Source organism: Aythya marila, assembly GCF_965140915.1.
Source record: "Aythya marila genome assembly, chromosome: 1".
Lineage (NCBI taxonomy): Eukaryota > Metazoa > Chordata > Aves > Anseriformes > Anatidae > Aythya > Aythya marila.
The window spans coordinates 198,301,336-198,319,824 of NC_139042.1; the positions used below are offsets into that span (position 1 = coordinate 198,301,336).

An 18,489-nucleotide genomic window follows, 5' to 3' on the forward strand; every position below is an offset into this window, starting at 1 on the left:
GCTCGGGTCAAGGAAGATGAGGGCAGCTCCAAGCTTTCCTTCCACTCCCCTGATCTTCAACTTAATAACTGTCTTCAGTGCATTGTTTTTGCATTGCTTAGCATTTGCTTTGGTACACTGCACCACCATTTCTGCCTTCTTGCCTCTAGCCATGCCCTCAGCCCTTGCATGAATGCTTCTGAGGCTGAAGAGATGGGAATGGGTGATGTACAGCAAACTCTGCACTTAGCTAACTGGGGAACTCCCCCGTACCAGGGAAAGCTGCTCCAACCTGCTCACACCTCCTACTCGTCTTTGTTATTGCTGAAAGAGTTCATGGAAACAGATCATGGATCTGATCTACACTTTCTTGAAATAACACTGGATTCTGATGGCTCTGATGGCTGGAGGTAATGGCACATTTAAAGGAAAATATGTTTTTTGCCTGTAGGCAGAACTCTGTAGGATACAACATCAAAGCCATTACTCCTTAAGCTGGATAGGAGATGTCTTTATTTTTTATGTTTTACTTTTTATTATTTTTATGTTTTATTTTATTTCAAGATTTTTTTATTTTTATTTTTTTTCCTGAGAGTCCAAAACTATTCTTGACCCTCATTGTGACCAACCCAGACTGTCAAAGCTTTTTGTGCAGAGAAACTCCATGCACTTGCTTGACGTGCCAATAACATCCAGGGTGAGCATGCGCATGGCTTATAACAAAGTGCATGATTCAGTCCGGGGCACTGAACTTTTCATATCCAAGGTGATTTACCTGAACATCAATATATTTTGCTGTGTTTTTGCAAATGCCTCCATGTCACATCTGGCCAACTCCGTATCAATAATTAAATATACACTGCTACAGTGACTAATGTATGGTTCCCTACCTTCTAAATGAATGTGTTGACTGCACAGCTATAGAATCAGTCTCCGTTGCTTTATTTGGCTTGGTGACTGTTTAATTATTTATAAAAAATGAAATGTCTTTACAAGCCTGACAGTGTTTAAATTTTTTAAAAAGAATTAGAAGTATTTAAGAGCTGCTGCTCAGCACCTTCCCTTTGCCTGGGCACAGTTTAAAGCTGTACTGGGTCTGGCTGGAATGTTAACTTTCCCGGCAGCAGCCCATACAGTGCCGTACTCTGTACTTGTAGCTGGAACAGCAGTGTTATCACACCAGTGTTGTGTCTACTGCTGAGCAGCAGTGGCACAGCATTGGGCCTTTCTCTAACCCTCCTAGGGGGTGGGCAAAAAAGTGAGGAGAGAAACATCACTAGGGCAGCTGACCTAAACCAATCAAAGGGATATTCCATACCATGTGGTGTCACACTCAGCAATAAAAGGTGGAAACAGGAAGAAGAGGGGAGGGGTGGGCTCTCGTTGAGAAGACGTCAGTCCTCCTCTCGAACACCGGCTGCGTGCGTTGAGGCCTTGCTTCAAGGACGTGGTCAATCATCGCTCATTTGTGGGAAGTAGAGAGTAATTTCTTTCCTCTGCACTTCCATATAGCTTTCATTTATTTTGTTTGTTTGTTTTCCTCCCTTTTTCCCCTTTTCCCTTTTACTTCCCCTTAGTTAAATTGTTTAGTTCATGGTAGTCTTTATTTAATTATTATAATTATTTCCCTTTAATTAAATTATCCTTATCTCAACCCGTGAGTTGTTCTTTGCTTTACTTCTCCCCCTCCTCATCTAAAGGAGGGGGAGTGAGAGAGCGGTTGTGGGGTTTAGCTGCCCAGCACGGTAAAACCACCACAAAAGCCCTCTTTCCAGCAACATTAGATTTGAGGTGGAACATCTCCAGCAAGTGACTGTGTGATGTCTGTAAGAACTCTCTGTTCATACTTAAATCTTAAAAACTTAATTACTCTTTGTGATAAATTAGTAGGGGTTTGTTCATTGTCCTTGAGAATTTAAAGAATCTACTGAGGAGATAAGGTTTCATAACTCACGGCATTGTAACATGGGGACAAAGCAAGACATCCTGTTTTGCCCCCACCTGAACACAAGCACAACGCATGATCACCGGAGGAAGAATAACGACCCCCAACAACAGACTGCGCAGTCTCAGGACAGGTCTCGACAGGTCTTGACAAGTGGACAGGTCTCGACAAGTCGACAGGTCTCGACAGGTCTCGACAAGTCTCGACAAGCTGGAACTTCAATGCTATAAAACAGCGACACTGGAAAGGGGAAGTTGCGTGCTGTGGTGGAGCGGAGACTCCCCAGCCACCCAGCGCTGTTTTGCTTGTGTCTGCTTACTTGATTAATAAAATAATTTCAATAGACGAGTAAATTGTGTGGTCTAACTTATAACACTCTTGTGCAATGTTGTCCAGTTCCAGATGACATTTAAATTCTAGAGAAAGTTTGTAAACTTATGTGCAAGTGTCTTCTTCTCTCCGTTTTTGCTACCAAGCAGCTGTGTTTCCTGCAGCCTTCATATGGGGAAAGCAGTTTCAAGTTTCTGTTCTGAATAAAGTAAACATTAACAAGGACTTATAACCAGATGTCTCACCACCTAGCTATTAAACTCCATTGGGATGAGAATTTCTCTTTGTAAATTTGATCAGAATTGCTGTCCTTATCAAGATTTCAGTGTATGTCCATTAGAATAGTGGTTTATAACCTAAGGCTAAGCACACTCTAGAAAGCAACTGGAATAGCAAACCCACCACTACATAATAATTCATGCCATTACTAAAAATGTATAAAAGTCTACAAACTTAAGGTTCAAAACTAGCTTGTACAGATCTTTAAGAAAGTAGAGTACATCTCATCCTTCAATATAAATATATTTCATTAGAAGTATATCCACTTTAAATATATGCAATCACAAATCTTTTTTTTAATTACATTAAAAACAGTCAAATGGCCAAAGTAAAAATAAATATATAGAAATTTAAAAAACAAAACAAAACAACAACAACAACAAAGGAATGACATGTCTGCAGAGCTTCAAACCTGAAAGTAGGAATGCTGTGCAGAAAGGCTACCAGAACCTTATCACTGAGAAATTAACACTGAAGTTTTAGAGCCTTTAATAAGGACATTGTAGTGCTGATTTTAAGCCAACCTTTCCCTATTAGGAATGTAACTTTATTAAGTTGCAAGGTAGAGACTGAATGTCTTCAAGAATGTACTTCAGGATCATTGTCTATTAAATTATAGATAGCTATAGGAATAAATTCTAAAAGCCCTAGTCTGATTCTTGCATTTTAAAATTAGCTTGAAACTTTCCATACAGGAAGACAGTGCAAGAACTACACTTGGAGTTGAAAATCATCATGTGTTATGGTAAATGCTGTCTTTCTACATTTATACTTGTTTAGGATGATACTTAAATTTTAGAGTGCTTGAGTTTCATTGGCTTTTTATGTGCGAATGTCTTCTTCTCCCCATCTTGAGCACAAAGCAGTTGTGGTTTCTACACTCTGTCAGATGTAACCTTAGTGCTAATTTGAGAAAAGCAGTTCTCACATTTAGTGCTGAAAGACTGATAACTGAATCCACAAAGGAATGACACATTTTTAGCGATGAAGTACAGGGGCTGTGGACAATGGCTGTGCTTTCCCACTGCATAAATGCTCCTGACTCAGCTGTCATTGTGCAAATCTACTGCACAAAAGCAAATTTTGTTTGCATGATTGGACTCTATGTCATCATGACTATCAGAATGAAAATGGGTATTGCTCTACCAGGTACCAAGCTAGATGGTTATGTCTGTAACCCTTGTACCTTAATGTCTCCTGAAGTACAGCAATCTTCTCTATTATTACAATAAAATAAACCAATGAACCATATTTCTGGGTTAATGGACAAGTATGGACTGTAGAATTGAATTGTAATAGACCTGAATCTGTCCTCACAGTAGTTTGGATGAGTTATGACAAAACTAAATTTAACGGGACAAAAATCAGATTCATGCAACACATCATACTAAAAATATACATACATATACCTACACACACAAACACGTTTATCTGATACAAATATCCAATGTACATATCTTATATATTTTTGTTTATCCAACCTGCACTGAAATATGCCCTTTGCAATTTTAATTATGAGACTGATTGGCTATGTTATAGATCATACATAGAACTAATATAATAACCAGTATGAAACAAAAAGGTCCTGATTGTAGCTAATACAAAACTGTGTTGATAAAAGATCGTCTTCTGGTATACCCTAAAAATTTGCATGAACACTTTACACTGAATTGCAAAACCACATAAGAAAACTCAGACCTCAGCACAGACATAAGTATAGCCAGAAGTGAAAAATATCTTAGCACAAAATATTCTGTGAATTCAAAAACAGAAGTGAAAGTCTGGCAGATGCAAGCAACATGTAGAGCAAAAGTGGCTAGTCAAGTCTTTAAAATTAAAATATAAATTAACTCAGAATACCTACAGCTAGTATTACTGTCTCACTTAAATCAAATGTCAGCTTTTTCAAATGATGAATACTCATTTCCAAAATGTGCATCGTTCTGGTATAGTTAATGCCAAGCATAAAACCACTTAAGTTAGTGAAAATTTGATTCCAGTAGAACTTGGATAGAATAATCAAATATATTTTAAAGCATTTTGGTACATGAAGGCAAAAACAGGTTTACACTGATACTCTCCCTCTCCCCCCATACACACAAGCAACTACAGGATTGTTAGTAATATCCGTACAATAATGTACACTTTTTTATTGCGTTAAACTGTTGAATATTTTGAAACTCAACACCTTGGAATACCCAGGACTCCTTTCACTTTTTCCAAACTACTGACAGCTCTGGCCCACTTATAGAACTGATTCACTTTCTGCTGGACTTTGGTGGCCGGTGTCAGATTCCTTTCAATCCACTCAAAAATTAAAGTCTCTACAGAGCACAGTCCTGTCCAGGGCTCTGTAGCTACTTTGTGTTGACGTGTGGCTGATGCCTCCACAAGCCTTGAGCTTCTGTCCAACTTGCACCCTACAGCAATCTGCTGCTGTGGCTTAATTGTGTTAGCTGTAGCTTCTATATATGTTTTAAATTTAATCACACTCCACAAATCTCAATGTAATTAAAACAAAAATGCTTCTTTATAAATCACTTTTGATTAGTTTAACTAGTTTAAGACAAAATTCTGCTCCAAATAAAAGGAGGGTGTATATGTCACAGATGTTGCTGGAATGAAGCTGTGTGCTAGTCTTTAATGGCTAGATGAATGTAACTGTATAAATGTACATTTTACATACCATTTAGCCACCGGGAGTCATGCTGCTCTGTTCTGATTGGATGATGATGTCCCAGAGTTCGGAAAATGGCAAAGTCTCTGCCCATGAAGTCTGCTGCTGTGCCAGAGTACAATTCTCCATCTGTGGGAGGATTGAATTGTAAGAAACATTTCCAGTCATGGTAAGTCAGAGAAAGTTGTCAGTCCTATGTTTATATTATACTAATAGGGGTAATGAGAAAATTATAAAGCAATAAGCCATATGCAATGCATTGTCATTGGAAATTTATGATTAGATCCGCTTACTCTCAGTGCAGAGATCACTGTAACCTCTCTCAAATGAGCTGTATTTCCCAACTGTTAGTGTAGGCACTCCACAAAGATATGTTTGGATTCTCAGGCTGGAACAATGATGGCTTGTACACCTATACCTAGAAGACATTGGTATGCAATGACCCAAAAATCTACCCAGCTGTGAAATTAGCCTGTTTTGAACAGAAGTTTTGACTGGAGACTTCCAGAGGTTCCTCCCAGTTTACTGGGGTTTTGTTATTCTGTGTTTGGAAGAGTAAATTGGCTCATTCACTTGCAGTTCAGAATGTCATCATGTCTTGTGAATTCTTCATACAAGAACATTGGACATCTCCACATATTATTATTATTATTATTATTATTATTATTATTATTATTATTATTATCCTTAATCAGGAAAATCCTCTGTAAAATATATCTTTTATACACAATACACACATGCCTTTCTGCTGCTGCCACCTTTGTAATTAAGCTTGGTAAAGTGCAACAGTTAAGGGAGATCATCTCCTACTACCTTTATCCCATGTGTACCGTACTGAACAGATTTAGAAATTGACCTGTAACACTTCAACCCATACATGACATACACGTAGCCTAGCTGCAGATGAAGCTCGTAATATTAGGGTCCCAATATGCCCATCTTTAACCAGGTAGAAGGATCACAGAGAAACTGGTAGAGAAATTCAAAATAATAAATACATAGCAGTGGAACCCACAAAAAAAACATCCAGAAATCAAAAAACAACGTGTCTTTCTGATATTTATTTATTTTTTGAGCTTGCCTATGAAAGTACTCTGAATTTAAATAGCTAAAAAATGCATTTTTTTTTGGACTATGCTCTTCTATGCCTGTATAGGAAATGAGATACCCTCTCCTATTTAATAAGGAATTAAAAAGCATTATTGTTTCTACCTGCTATTTTCAGGCTACCTATTTTAAATAGGTTTCCTGTGAAAAACAGAAGTTTGAGGATGAAATAGCTCTTTCTTTAAGCTAAAGTAATAATACTTTATAGTCACAATGAACTCTACCATACCTTCATTTCAAAACACTCTTTACAAAGAAGTGTATCATTTTCAGGGCAATTTTAGGTGCTGGGATGGTGGGTCAACCATGTCCAAACATGCTGTTATGATATCACTGGTATCTTTTCCCCAGAATATTGACACCATGTAACTATCAATTGAACCTACATGTACAGCGACTCTGTACCATATGGTAGTCATGAAAGTCAAAAAGGGTGAAAACATGATAACAGAAAGGTGTGGAATTGAATGAATTCACAGCAGAGATTAGAAGCAAATAGACTAGTCATGCCCAGCAGGAGGTGTAATCAAAAGTGAAACAGAACAGCATATCATTAATTAACGATTTATCATTCCACTATGACATTTTCAACTTTTTTTGAAGGACAAACAATCACTTAATTATAGCAATTATTATGTACTGGGTATGCAGCTGAGATTTTAAAATATGTAAAATCTTTTTGGTTGTGAAAATGGCTTTGATACTATGCTTAACATTTATTTAACCTTATCTTCATTTGCTTGTCTTCCACTCCCAAGTGATTTAGGATAGATCAATATAAATATAAGGGAAAAATAAAAAATGTAACAAGCCCTATTTTATATCCTAGTTATCAGCAGATAGAAAGGTCAAACAATTAAAATATATATATATATATACTTTATTTAATACTACATTACTAAAACTAAAGAAATAACAAAAAAAATAATTGAAATTATATATTTACAATATTTAGAATTTTAGGGAGTTTTAACACCTCAGTTTCTAGCTCACTATATAAACACCACTGAAAGTCACATATATTCCAGGTTTGACTCAGTTAATCCCAAAACCACTTAAGGCTAGTCTGCTCTGATGTGTCTGGTACTTTTTGTCAGTAGTGACAGGGTGAAAGTTTTGCCAATGATGGGCTTCAGCATGTTCTGAAGAAAGAATAGGAGACCAGCTGCCTTGTCTTTGCTTTCTATTACAGCTTCTCCAGCTTTCAGTATACCCACTCCAGTGACTGCAATTTCAACTGATTTGCTTTGATTTCCAGAAGGAACCATCTAAAGGTATGTTGAAGTCAGTGGACTTCAGATACAATCTTTAACTCAGGAGAATACGTGGTAGTGCTCCCTGTGCACTGAAGCCACAGAACAGCCCTTTAGTGTTTTAAATGTATTCTCATGGACACAGGCCTAATCTTTTTCATTTTTGGCAGGATTAGAGGTGTGGTGCTGCAGTAAAGAAATAAGGGGATTTTGACCTCTCTCAGATAGGAATATCAAGGAATACTCTTTCATTTAGTAAGACTTTAGATAATTTTTGCTAAATTCAGGATGAGTCTCAAGTCATATTCCAGATGTGCGCATCCTTTAAGTTATAACTATTCAAAAGATATACAAGAATTTTTACTTGCCTCCAGTTAAATGTAAGTTAATCTTTGTTTCCTTATACAGACCACCTTTGGGACTGAAAATAGGGGAAGAGGAATTATTTTTCCCATGTACTGAACAGAAGCCACATGGAACTGTATGACTCTCCCCAACATCTTCCCAAGTTCATTAGATGCTATTATGTTAAAAGCTGAAAAGTATACTTTTTTTTTTTTTTTTTTTTTTTTGTTGAATTGTTTCTATTTAGCCCTTAAAAAAAAATCTGCATTCTTAAATATATATATATATATATTTGGAGAGGACAAAAATACAAGCTTCCTTTCTGAAAGAAATAAGAAAATTTAATGGATGGGGAATATAGTCAAAACCAAGGCTTGAAAGTCCCAGTTGCTATCACTAGTGCAAGTTCCCAAATGAAATCTGCTATCCTTGGATTATATATTTATTCATATAACTAAAATTAAGATTTGTAGAAGTACACAACAGTGGCTTGAAGAAATTCCTGTTAAAATTAAAAGTCAAAACATCCCAGAAACTAAAATAAATTATAAAATCCTGAATCTCAAACGAATTTAGTAGCTAAATTCTAATAAATTGGACCATACTCTCTTCCTTTGTAAGAAGCTACTGTATTTCAGATCACATTAATCTATATTTGAAAATATAAAGGCATCTAAACCAGTGCCAATATATATATATTAAAAATAAGTGAAACATGAAACATTTTTTTTATTTTTTTTTCCAACTATCCCCATACAATTGCTTTAGACTAATAAATTCAGTGATAATTTTCTCCTGTGATTACTTCCTGTGAACACAATGCTCCCTCTAATTTTCGTCCTACCCTGGAATACACACTACTGCCCAGGGACTGCTTAGTCTCTACATTCTCTTGCATTAGCCTACTCATTGGGGATTGTTTAGTTAGCAGCATATAGATGGGGATAGCTGTAAAATGTCTTACATTACTGGAAACTAGTTATATCATGTTCCCAGCTGGTATTTACTTAAGAGTAGAGTAACAATAACTACCTTTAATGAACAACTCTCAAAAAATAATGAAAAAATATTTGCAGGATGAAACAAAGAACACACATTAGAAAAATATTGGAACAATTTAATAATGGTGAACTTTTGCAGTTGTTTTTCCAAATATTATTGATTTTATTAGGAGAGAAGGAACTCTGAAGATCCTTTTTATAGAAGTTTCAGCTGAAACAGAAAATAAGAATCCTGAGTATTAATGGCTATTAAAGATCTTAAATTACTTTTTGTAAATTAACCTTGGTATTTTGACCAAATTCCAGCTTGTGTAATTACATTTTACATACCTAAGATTTACCCTCTAGTTAGAGAGTCAAGAATATACACCTTTCCCCCACTTTGTAAAATCTTTCTTTAATGTTTTTGATGAAGAACAAAAGTTATTTTTTCCTTCCCTCATTTAACCATACAAATTACTTTTACTTCTCAGCTTTCTTTTTCCTTATAGCTACATTGTGTTACTAATTACTATGTTGCATTTTAATGAGTGCTGGGTAAGTTTTTTTACAGTTGCCCTCTTGAACCTAAAATGATCCCTATTCGCTTGTGAATAGGGACTGGCAGACAAGGGGCCAGGAGCAGCTGAGTATCATTCAGCTTAGAAGGGGATTTGTGGTCAAGAAGGTCTTCTGGCCTTCATAGTCCCATTCATTACTTCAGGCCAGTGCTACCTGCTTCAGAAAGCAGTTGGATCATACCTCTCCATACCTTGGCCAGGTCAGTACCAGTTTCTCACCTCCCAGGGTGGTATGAAGTTTCTCACCTCCAACTTCAGGACAGGAAATTATTTTACCTTTGGTCATCATTTTGCCACAAATTTTGTTTTTTGGCAAAGATAGGAGTAAGCCATTCTGAACTAGTGGTGAATCTGCTGTACACTTAAATATCAGGGGAATGTCTTCAGTAAAAGATTGAAATAAATGCAGCATTACAATCATTAACACAATATAATTGTGAAGCAGCTATGAATAGTCAGAGGAGAAAGGGTGTTCATATTCAGGATGCAGGAATGTTAATTTTAGCTTCACCCTGAGTTTTGTGTATCACTAAAGCAGAAATTAGTCACTGGCATTGAATTTTGAATCTGTGCCATTTTGCACAGTGTTAACACACCCATGATTCTATCTGAAGTCTGATTCAGATCAAAATATGATGCTCAGTCTACTATTTATTAGGAAGAAGAATACATGGAGTGAAAATTATAGTGATAGAGAGTAGGGTCAAGAAAGCAAAGATGTTTTAAAGACATGAAATCTAAGCCAAGGGAAATAAGTTAATCATATTTGTGCAGGACTGAGTTAAAAAAAAAAAAAAAAAAAAAAGAAAAAGAATGTGAAAAGCTAGACACTGTTGACTTTGTGCAGTTGCATACCGGGTATACCATGTAATACTGGCTTGTCATCATTCTCTTTCTTTACTGTATATTAAAGTAAATAGTGAAGCCATTCCCTTGAGAACAGCTCTGCCACAAATTCATGTTGCTCCAGGCACTAATTTATACAATGGCCTTTTACACACAAATTTTTTTCCTTTCTGTTTGTATGGGGTACAAGTTGGAGCAAGATGTGGACATCTTTTTTGTTTTCCCCTTTTAAAAAGTGCATGTCCCCAGGGTAGCTCATCACCTGTGATCATTATGGGCTTCGAAGATCAGGAAATGAGGCCCACTGAAGATTAAATTTTTGTTGCTGTCTCTTTTGAATAGCTTCACTTTTAAGTGCAATGTAAATACAATACAGGTAGTTGCTAGGAAAGACTAGCAATACAGGCAAAGTCCTGGATGAAACAGTGTATATTATTTTATATTATTTGTCATTTCCTAAAGACTTATGTGATAAGAGAATCTGCAGTCTTCTGAGATACTTGATTTTGAAGTTGTGATTAATTTCCAGAAAGTTACACATTAAGGATGTTAAGTGGCTATACCTGGGTAGGGTTCTTACAGAAAGAAGAATCGAATTTGTTTTGCTCTTAATTTCTTCTCGCAAAACAGCTTTTTCCCTTTTTTTTTTTTTTTTTTTTTTTTTAAAGGAAGAAGGAAAAACAATGAACACAATTCAATTAGATAAATTCAATCAATTAGATAAATCCAATCAATTAGGTTAGTTCAATTAGATTAACACAGGCCAGGTGCTCTATACATCCATATTCCACAAAACTAGGCATTACTAATTCACGTATATTTAATTTATTGAAATTTCTCTTTTCTGGCCAGGAACTTAATTGCATTCACTGTCATATTTCTTTAGCTGAAACATCATCTTAAGTCTTGGACCTGTGAATGCTTGTGTATCTCTAGCTCACACGTAAGTAAAAATTGGTTATGAGCTTTTACAACAAAACTGATACAAGGAATTGCTTAATCCTGATCTCACTTCTGCTGGTGCAGCCATCAGTGAGGCCAGACTGTAAACTGAGCAATTAAAATGCCTCCAGAGTCACCTTTCTCTGAGAAGGAGAAACACACTGCAGAATCAAGGCCTTACAGAAGGATAAAGCAATTCATATGATTCTTGAATCTTGGTTTACACAAACCTTGTTCTCAAGACAGCTGGGCCAACTATATTAAAAAATGAAACCAGAATGACTTCAGCCTAGAAAGAAAGCACATAAAGTCCTATCATAGGTAGTATAAGCAGGAAAAAAAAAAAAAAAAAAAAAAAAAAAGAGAGAGACAGAAAACTGGCAATTATCATCTGTGCAGTGAACATCTCATTGAACACATGTTCTGACACCTACCGACTAAAAGAGAAGCTGTCAGCAATTTAGGATCATAAGGGCTTTTTCCTCGGCCATTTTCAAAATGAGAATCTTCCATTCTGAAAATGTTGTCCTGTGGGGTGGAAAAAAGAAAGGAAAAAACAACATTATTTGATGAAAGGACACTTTAAAAAAGTTGAATTAAATAGCGCACAATATATATGATTCATATTGGTGTTTGTGGCTTAAGGGAAGTCTGCATCACCAGATCTTTTTTTATTATTATTATATATTTTTTCATCATTTAATTATTATTTTTTTTTATTTTATTTTATTTTTTTCCAGTACTGTGCAATGCAACTTTTAGAAAATACCAGCTGGGGAAAAAGTAAAGTACATGGGGTTATAAAGAAAGATTAAAAAGTGTCTCAGTCAGCACTAACTTTCAAATCAAGGTCAGTAAATACACAGCAATGGGTTTTTCAGTACATTTAATTACTTTAATTTTAAATAGGGAACTAAATCTGCCAATCAAACTTTATAGTTTGTTTATCTTATGTTTTGCATTGAGGGTAAAGCCAGAAGAATATAAGTTTTTTGCATAGTAGACATTACATTGACAGAAGACTTGTGGAGCTGAATTTCAGCTGAATGTTGAAATTTCCATTTCCCATCAGCAGTGTTGTTAATTTTCATTGACACCTAACAAAGTCAAGGAATTCCAATGCCGGGACACACCCTGACAGCTATTCTGCTTATTTAAGTCTGTGCACCCAGTCCTCAGTTGCTTATGCTTGTGCCTATCTGAGGTAGATGTTGAAGGTCCTCCGTTAATAGATATTCACAGGACAAAGTAGTTTAGGCTGTAGTAGCAACTACAGCATGCTTCAACCTATTATTATTATTATTATTGTTGTTGTTGTTATTACTATTATTATTATTATTGTTAATAATAATAATTGTTATTATTATTATTGTTTATAATAATAATTGTTATTATTAATAATTGTTATTATAATTTACTGTTATTGTTTTATTTATTTATTTATTCTGCCTGGTCAGAGATCAATTACCTGTTTTAGGAAAATGAACAAAAAGAAACAGAACAAAATATGTTTAAAATATGTATTCATAGTAGAAAGAAACTGAGAAGATGCTACAATATTTTTCCTTAGTTATTTCACAATACATCATCTCTTTATCTCAATTCTCATGTCCCTACAGCACTCACTGCTTCCATGGACTATCTAAACCTCCCTCTTTCTTATTATCATTGCCCTTTTACAATCAGAGAATCACTGAGTTTCTGATTGGAAGGGATCTATTGGTATCATTCAGTTAAACCTTCCATTTGAGGTAAGACTATTGCCAACACAGGTTATGGTCAGCTTTGGTTTTGTCTAAACAAATCATGAAAACCTTCCATTGTCCTGTTAACAAAGCATTATTTCTAAATCAAACCTTCCAAGGAGTAATATATGTTTTTTGGTCTTTATTATATCATCTGTAATGATAGCAAAGAGTGTTGGTCTTTCCTATTTGATCTTAGGTTGTCCAGAGAAGTTGTAGATGCCCCACCCACATGAAGATGTAGCTTTGAGCAACCTGAGTTAGTGGAAGGTGTCTCTGCCCATGACAAGGGGGCTGGAACTCAGTGATCTTTAAGGGTCCCTTCCAATCCAAACCATTCTGATTCTATGGTTCAATTTGTATTTACCCTTGAAGTAGTCATAGTCTATCCTTAAGTTGTCCATTCACCTTCTCTTCTTTACTAAATTTCAGGCTAAAACTTCATAAGAGCTTTACTCCAATGTAAACTCTAGAAAGTATCTTTGTCCAGTGTTCACAAACAAAAGTCTCAAAATTGCACGTAATGCTTTTATCCTCAAGGGCAATGCTCCAGTGTTCACCGATGGAGTCCTGGAAGTCCACGGTGTTGTTGTGGGGATGTAAAAAGTAAAAATTAAAATAATGACTGAAATCTTATTCAGCAATTGCCTTGGTAATTTATTTATTTATTTATCTATCTATCTATTTATTTATTTATTTATTTTAATGTGAAGATCAGTCACGCAAATATCTAATGTCTTTCTCATGACCAGCGAATTCAAGTAACTGGAACCAATGTTCTCTCTGGCACCCTGCCTTCCCCATCTTGCTAGTCTGTGCTGAATTCAGGCCTTGTCCAGATCAATGACAAAACACACTTCCACATGATATTATTTTATATCTTTTGAGGCCATGTTTCTCTAAGTGGATCATGGGCTATAGTTTTTGTTGCAGGCTTGTTTAATTACATTATGCAAACACACATCTGTGTATCTCTGTGTGTGTATTACATATTCTCAAAGGAACACCAGAAGGACTTCACATTTCACTTCATTTACTGGAGAAATTGGCGAAGGGAAAATTGATTATTAATAGTGCAGTCTATCTGGAGAGGCTTACTAAACTTTAAGGTAAAAAGTCAGGGCACAACTTTGTGAAGTTTGATCACAGAATTCAAGTTCAGTCTCCTAAGGCTGAACTTGTAGATGAAGCTTGCTGATTATGTTTATACAGTCATCCCGGATCTGCAATATCTTTCACAATATTAAATTTCTTCATTTTCCTTTGTCCTTTCTACTTTTTAGTAGTTCAGATGCATTCCTCACTTCCATCCAATTTTCTGACTTTGTTCCTTCTAACCAGAAATGAATAAATAATGAAAAAGAATGTATTTATGTATTTAATTCTGTGGTAGGGTCCATATCTAGATCTTGCAAAATAAATAAAAATAGTAAATTGAGGAGAATGTTAGACCTGAACTGCAATAATAGAAAATGCTACTAATGCTATAAGCCATTGAAAATGTTATTATCAATCTATGTTTTCTCAGGATCTTTTTCTTAGTAGATGATAATTGCTCAATATGCACTCCAATAGATACTTGATAAGACTATAAAATCAGTGGTAGGACAGTTAAAGCAGAAGGTATTCCCAAGATTACTCCATTTTGTCATTAGACAAAAAGGAAACAGATGTGGAAAGTGATTTTATGTAGGAAGGATCTGATTTTTGACTGTATTCTTCTGGTTTATGTCACTGTAACTCCACTGTTGTTGGTGTGTAGCAAGCAAAAAAGAGTGAAGCACTGGTCAGCATAAAAGAAATGATCTACACTTTTCTTCATGGTTGTGGAATAAACCATTGGAGATAGGAAGCATGACAGGGAAATCAATCCCATGGTGTTTTCATATTTCAGTTAAAATGCAACATAGAGACACATACATTAACTTTCCAAATTTATCAGTGAGTAATAACGATGATAAACATGTCACTTTAAAGTGCCAAATGAATGTATCATGGTTAGTCTGAAGCCCCAGGGAGTTTTGATAAACATGTAGGAAGTCTAACTGATCAAAAATAGGGCAACTTGCCGAATTACCTTTTTGGGTGCTGAAGTCAAATAACAGAGGAATAAAAACCTTCCTACATACTCTCCCCAGCTCTGTCTTCCCCTCAGCCCATCCACTGTAAAGCCTAGAAAGTGATATGATCAACAACAAGTACTTGATTGTACAATCAGTCATCTGTGGAACTTGCATCCAAGTTCTGCCCTGAGATGCTATGTCAGCAGGAGGTCACATGAGAAGTCAATGTGAATGTCTGTGGGCAAAATTTCATCGCTTAATTTTCTAGTAAAAGTGTTGCTCATTGTCCAGAGAGTTAACCTCCACATAAAACAGAAAACTTAGGTTATGTTCCTGATATTATTAGTTGTCCTGTCTACCCAAACTATGCTTCAAAACCTGTGTGCAGGCAGCAGTGAGAGATGGCAGCCCTTTTGTAATGACTCAATAAAAAAATCATTCTCCCTGGAGCTAGCAAATAAGAAGGGTCTGCTTAGAGACTTAGGGGGCGTTTAGACTGTGTATGGCCTTTACTTGCACATGACTGCTGAGAGCTAGAAATCATGCATGCCCATTATTTGCCCCAAGAAAAGTTTCTAAACACTTTGCAGTTTTGCTTTCTCTTGGGTTTTACTGTACTTTGAATACAAAGAATGATACTGCAGTGTGTCAGCAAATACCTTAGCCATATTCAGCAAGAAAAGCTGTGTATTCACCAAAAGCTCATTGCTTCGAAGTTTTGTGATGGCTACTTACCAAAGAGAGGAATGAATGACAAAGAAAGATTGCCAAGGCTGACTGTGATAAGAGCAAATTCTCTAGAAATGCAAGAAGAAAAATAAAAGGGCAAATAGATATTCAAATAAAGGCCTTACTAAACAATAAGCCCAGTTTGCTGTGCAGAACCATTCTTTAGTTTCTCTGGCAGCCCAAAAGGACAATACAATATACATCAAACCTCTTTAAGGATTCCAGTAGCTAAAAACCTAGCAGTAGTATATTTTATTTAGTTGGTGTGTGAGTTATTAAGCTCTAAGTTTATATCTCACTGATGTTTCTCTATAGCTGACTCTTTAAATTATCTGCTTTTCTGTAGCACACAGTGTGATTGATGTCAAGACTTAGCCAGGAAGAAGTACATTTCGTTCCTGGAAATGAATGTAAAAGTTCTTGCAATTCCCATTCTTTAAGCTCATAATCTGCCATTTTCAGGCTATATGTAGATTCACTTTCAAACAGCTGAAACATGGTTGATATAATGTCCTATATCATGGTACTGAGTAGTGACAAGGCATTGCTACTTGACAAGACTTATTTCATATCTTGCTATTTAATAGCTTCAGTCAGACAGTATCATACAAACACAATACAATACATACATAAACGTAAATGTATATGCTGTCTACATATCCACATATACATAGTTCTGTAGATATACCCAGTATAAGAATTATTAAAATCCTTTTTTAGCATCTCTCTTAGCAACTACCCTATCCAGAACTGCCTCAATAAACAAAGGAAAAGAAAGACGACAGAACACACTGCTTTTTATTATTATTGTTATTGTTATTAATATTATTAATAATTATTATATTATTAATATTTATACGTATTATTATTAATTATTACTATTTCCTACTTTACTACTATTTTTAGCTTGTAAGAAAGCTGGTGATTAGTGGGGAAGAACTAACCTCCCTTAATGGATAGCAGTGACTATAGAATTTTGGGGCGATTTTTTCCTGAAACTTTTCAGACTAGTCATGCAGAAACCATCACAGAATTTCAGAGCTTACTGCAGAAAAACCACTGCTAGTCAATAACAAATTAATACAGGGTATGCAGATTATCTGAATAAACTATGTTGCTGGAGTGTACACAGCCACTAAGAAGGTACTACTGGTTTAGATTATAAAGCACGGAAGACATAGCAGGTTTGACAGCAGTGATGCTCCCCAGCTGTGCCAGTAAAACTGAAGGAACTCATATCCTTACTCTTGTAACCCTCAAACCATAAATAGAAAGAAGCACATCTTCAGGGTATCTTCCAGGGACTAGTTGATCATCATGATGAACAATCATGTGGGATGGTCCAGAAACATTCAGGATGCCAGAAGCCAAAAGACTAACGTATCTTTTGTTTAGCAAAGAAAGGTAGAGTTGGCCACAGCTGTGAGCATTATTGCTGTTAATATTTCCTTTGCTATTCTCACAGATTCTTGTACTACCATGAAGAATTTCATATGACAAATAGATTACAGAAAGGGAAAAAAAAAAAAAAAAGAAAAAGGCAGTTGGGGTGGGGGGGGGAGAAGAGGGGGTGAGAGAAAAAAATAAGCAAAAATGATGGTAATGGCCTGGAGTATTACAATGCACCAGAAAGGAAGATCCATTTTGGCAGACTTAAGTCAGATGCCAGTGTCTCTTAAACAAGCCAGAAGTTGCTGGTGTTGAGATATTATGTTCTCTGTGTTTTACAGCATTTGTGAAAACAAAAGGAAAAGTCTCACTTCCTGCTCAGAGGAAAATCTGAGAGGAAAATTAAGGTCTGGATTTATCCTTTCTACACAGAGACATTAACTGAGCTTGCTAAATTTGCTGCTCTAATCACAGTCAGCAAAAAGCAAAAGATACCTCTGAATGGCAAGTCAGCCCAACCAGGAATAGCAGTTCCCAAGGGCAGGTTCCCCCTTCACTGACCATAGAAGAAGCTTCAAGATTTTTGGTTTGAGCTAACAGGATAACCTTTCTGAAACGAACACTGCTGAGGCAGCTGATTCAAGACATCTGACTTTGAGAACACAGGCTGATAGTGTTTTTTGTTGTTGTTGTTGTTGTTGTTTTGTTTGTTTGTTTGTTTTGTTTTGTTTTCTTTCTCTCCAATACAGTTATATCAGTGATTTTTTTTATTAATTATTTTTCTTTTGCCCAGTACAACTTTTACAGCAGACATTTTTTGATTATATCAAGGATATTTCAGTCTTTTAAGTACATTTCACTCTACGAGAAATTATTTTCTTTATGAATTGTGTTACTTTTCAAGATGAATTTTAAGTAGAACAACACTGTGGGATATGGCTATGTTGTTATTGTTATTATATTTCCTATTTCACACTTAATCTATTGAGTCATGAAAACTTAAATATGAGGACTTTGGTTTCAGGTTTGGGAATCATGCTGTTATGGAACTTTTAATAAGGAACTTTTATTAAAGTCATCCCAGTGGAATGTTTTATTTATTTATTTATTTATTTTAAAGAGCAAGTGCAAATAAATATAATGTAAGAAATTATGCAAAAAATACAAATATTAGAACAAATGTAAATATCGAGGAAAGTGGTAACCATTTGGGAAATAGGTGAAAAGTGAAGCAATACTGCAACTGTTTTAAATCATTAATTATTAAAAAAAAAAAAAAAAAAGGAGAGGGGAGGGAAG

The 18,489-nt window shown here is 35.6% G+C and overlaps 1 protein-coding gene across 3 annotated transcripts in view; it reads right to left on the reverse strand.

The window, feature by feature from the left end:
* The window catches only part of SEMA3A (semaphorin 3A), a 342,073-nt gene that overhangs the window by 58,446 nt on the left and 265,138 nt on the right, over window positions 1-18,489 (reverse strand). For all 3 annotated transcript variants that reach the window (XM_082760949.1, XM_082760950.1, XM_082760951.1), the window contains 2 exons: window positions 11,699-11,792; window positions 5,220-5,339 (listed from right to left, as the gene is read on the reverse strand). In XM_082760949.1, coding sequence (XP_082617075.1) covers window positions 5,220-5,339; window positions 11,699-11,792 — 214 coding nt within the window. The remainder of the gene's footprint in view (window positions 1-5,219; window positions 5,340-11,698; window positions 11,793-18,489) is intronic.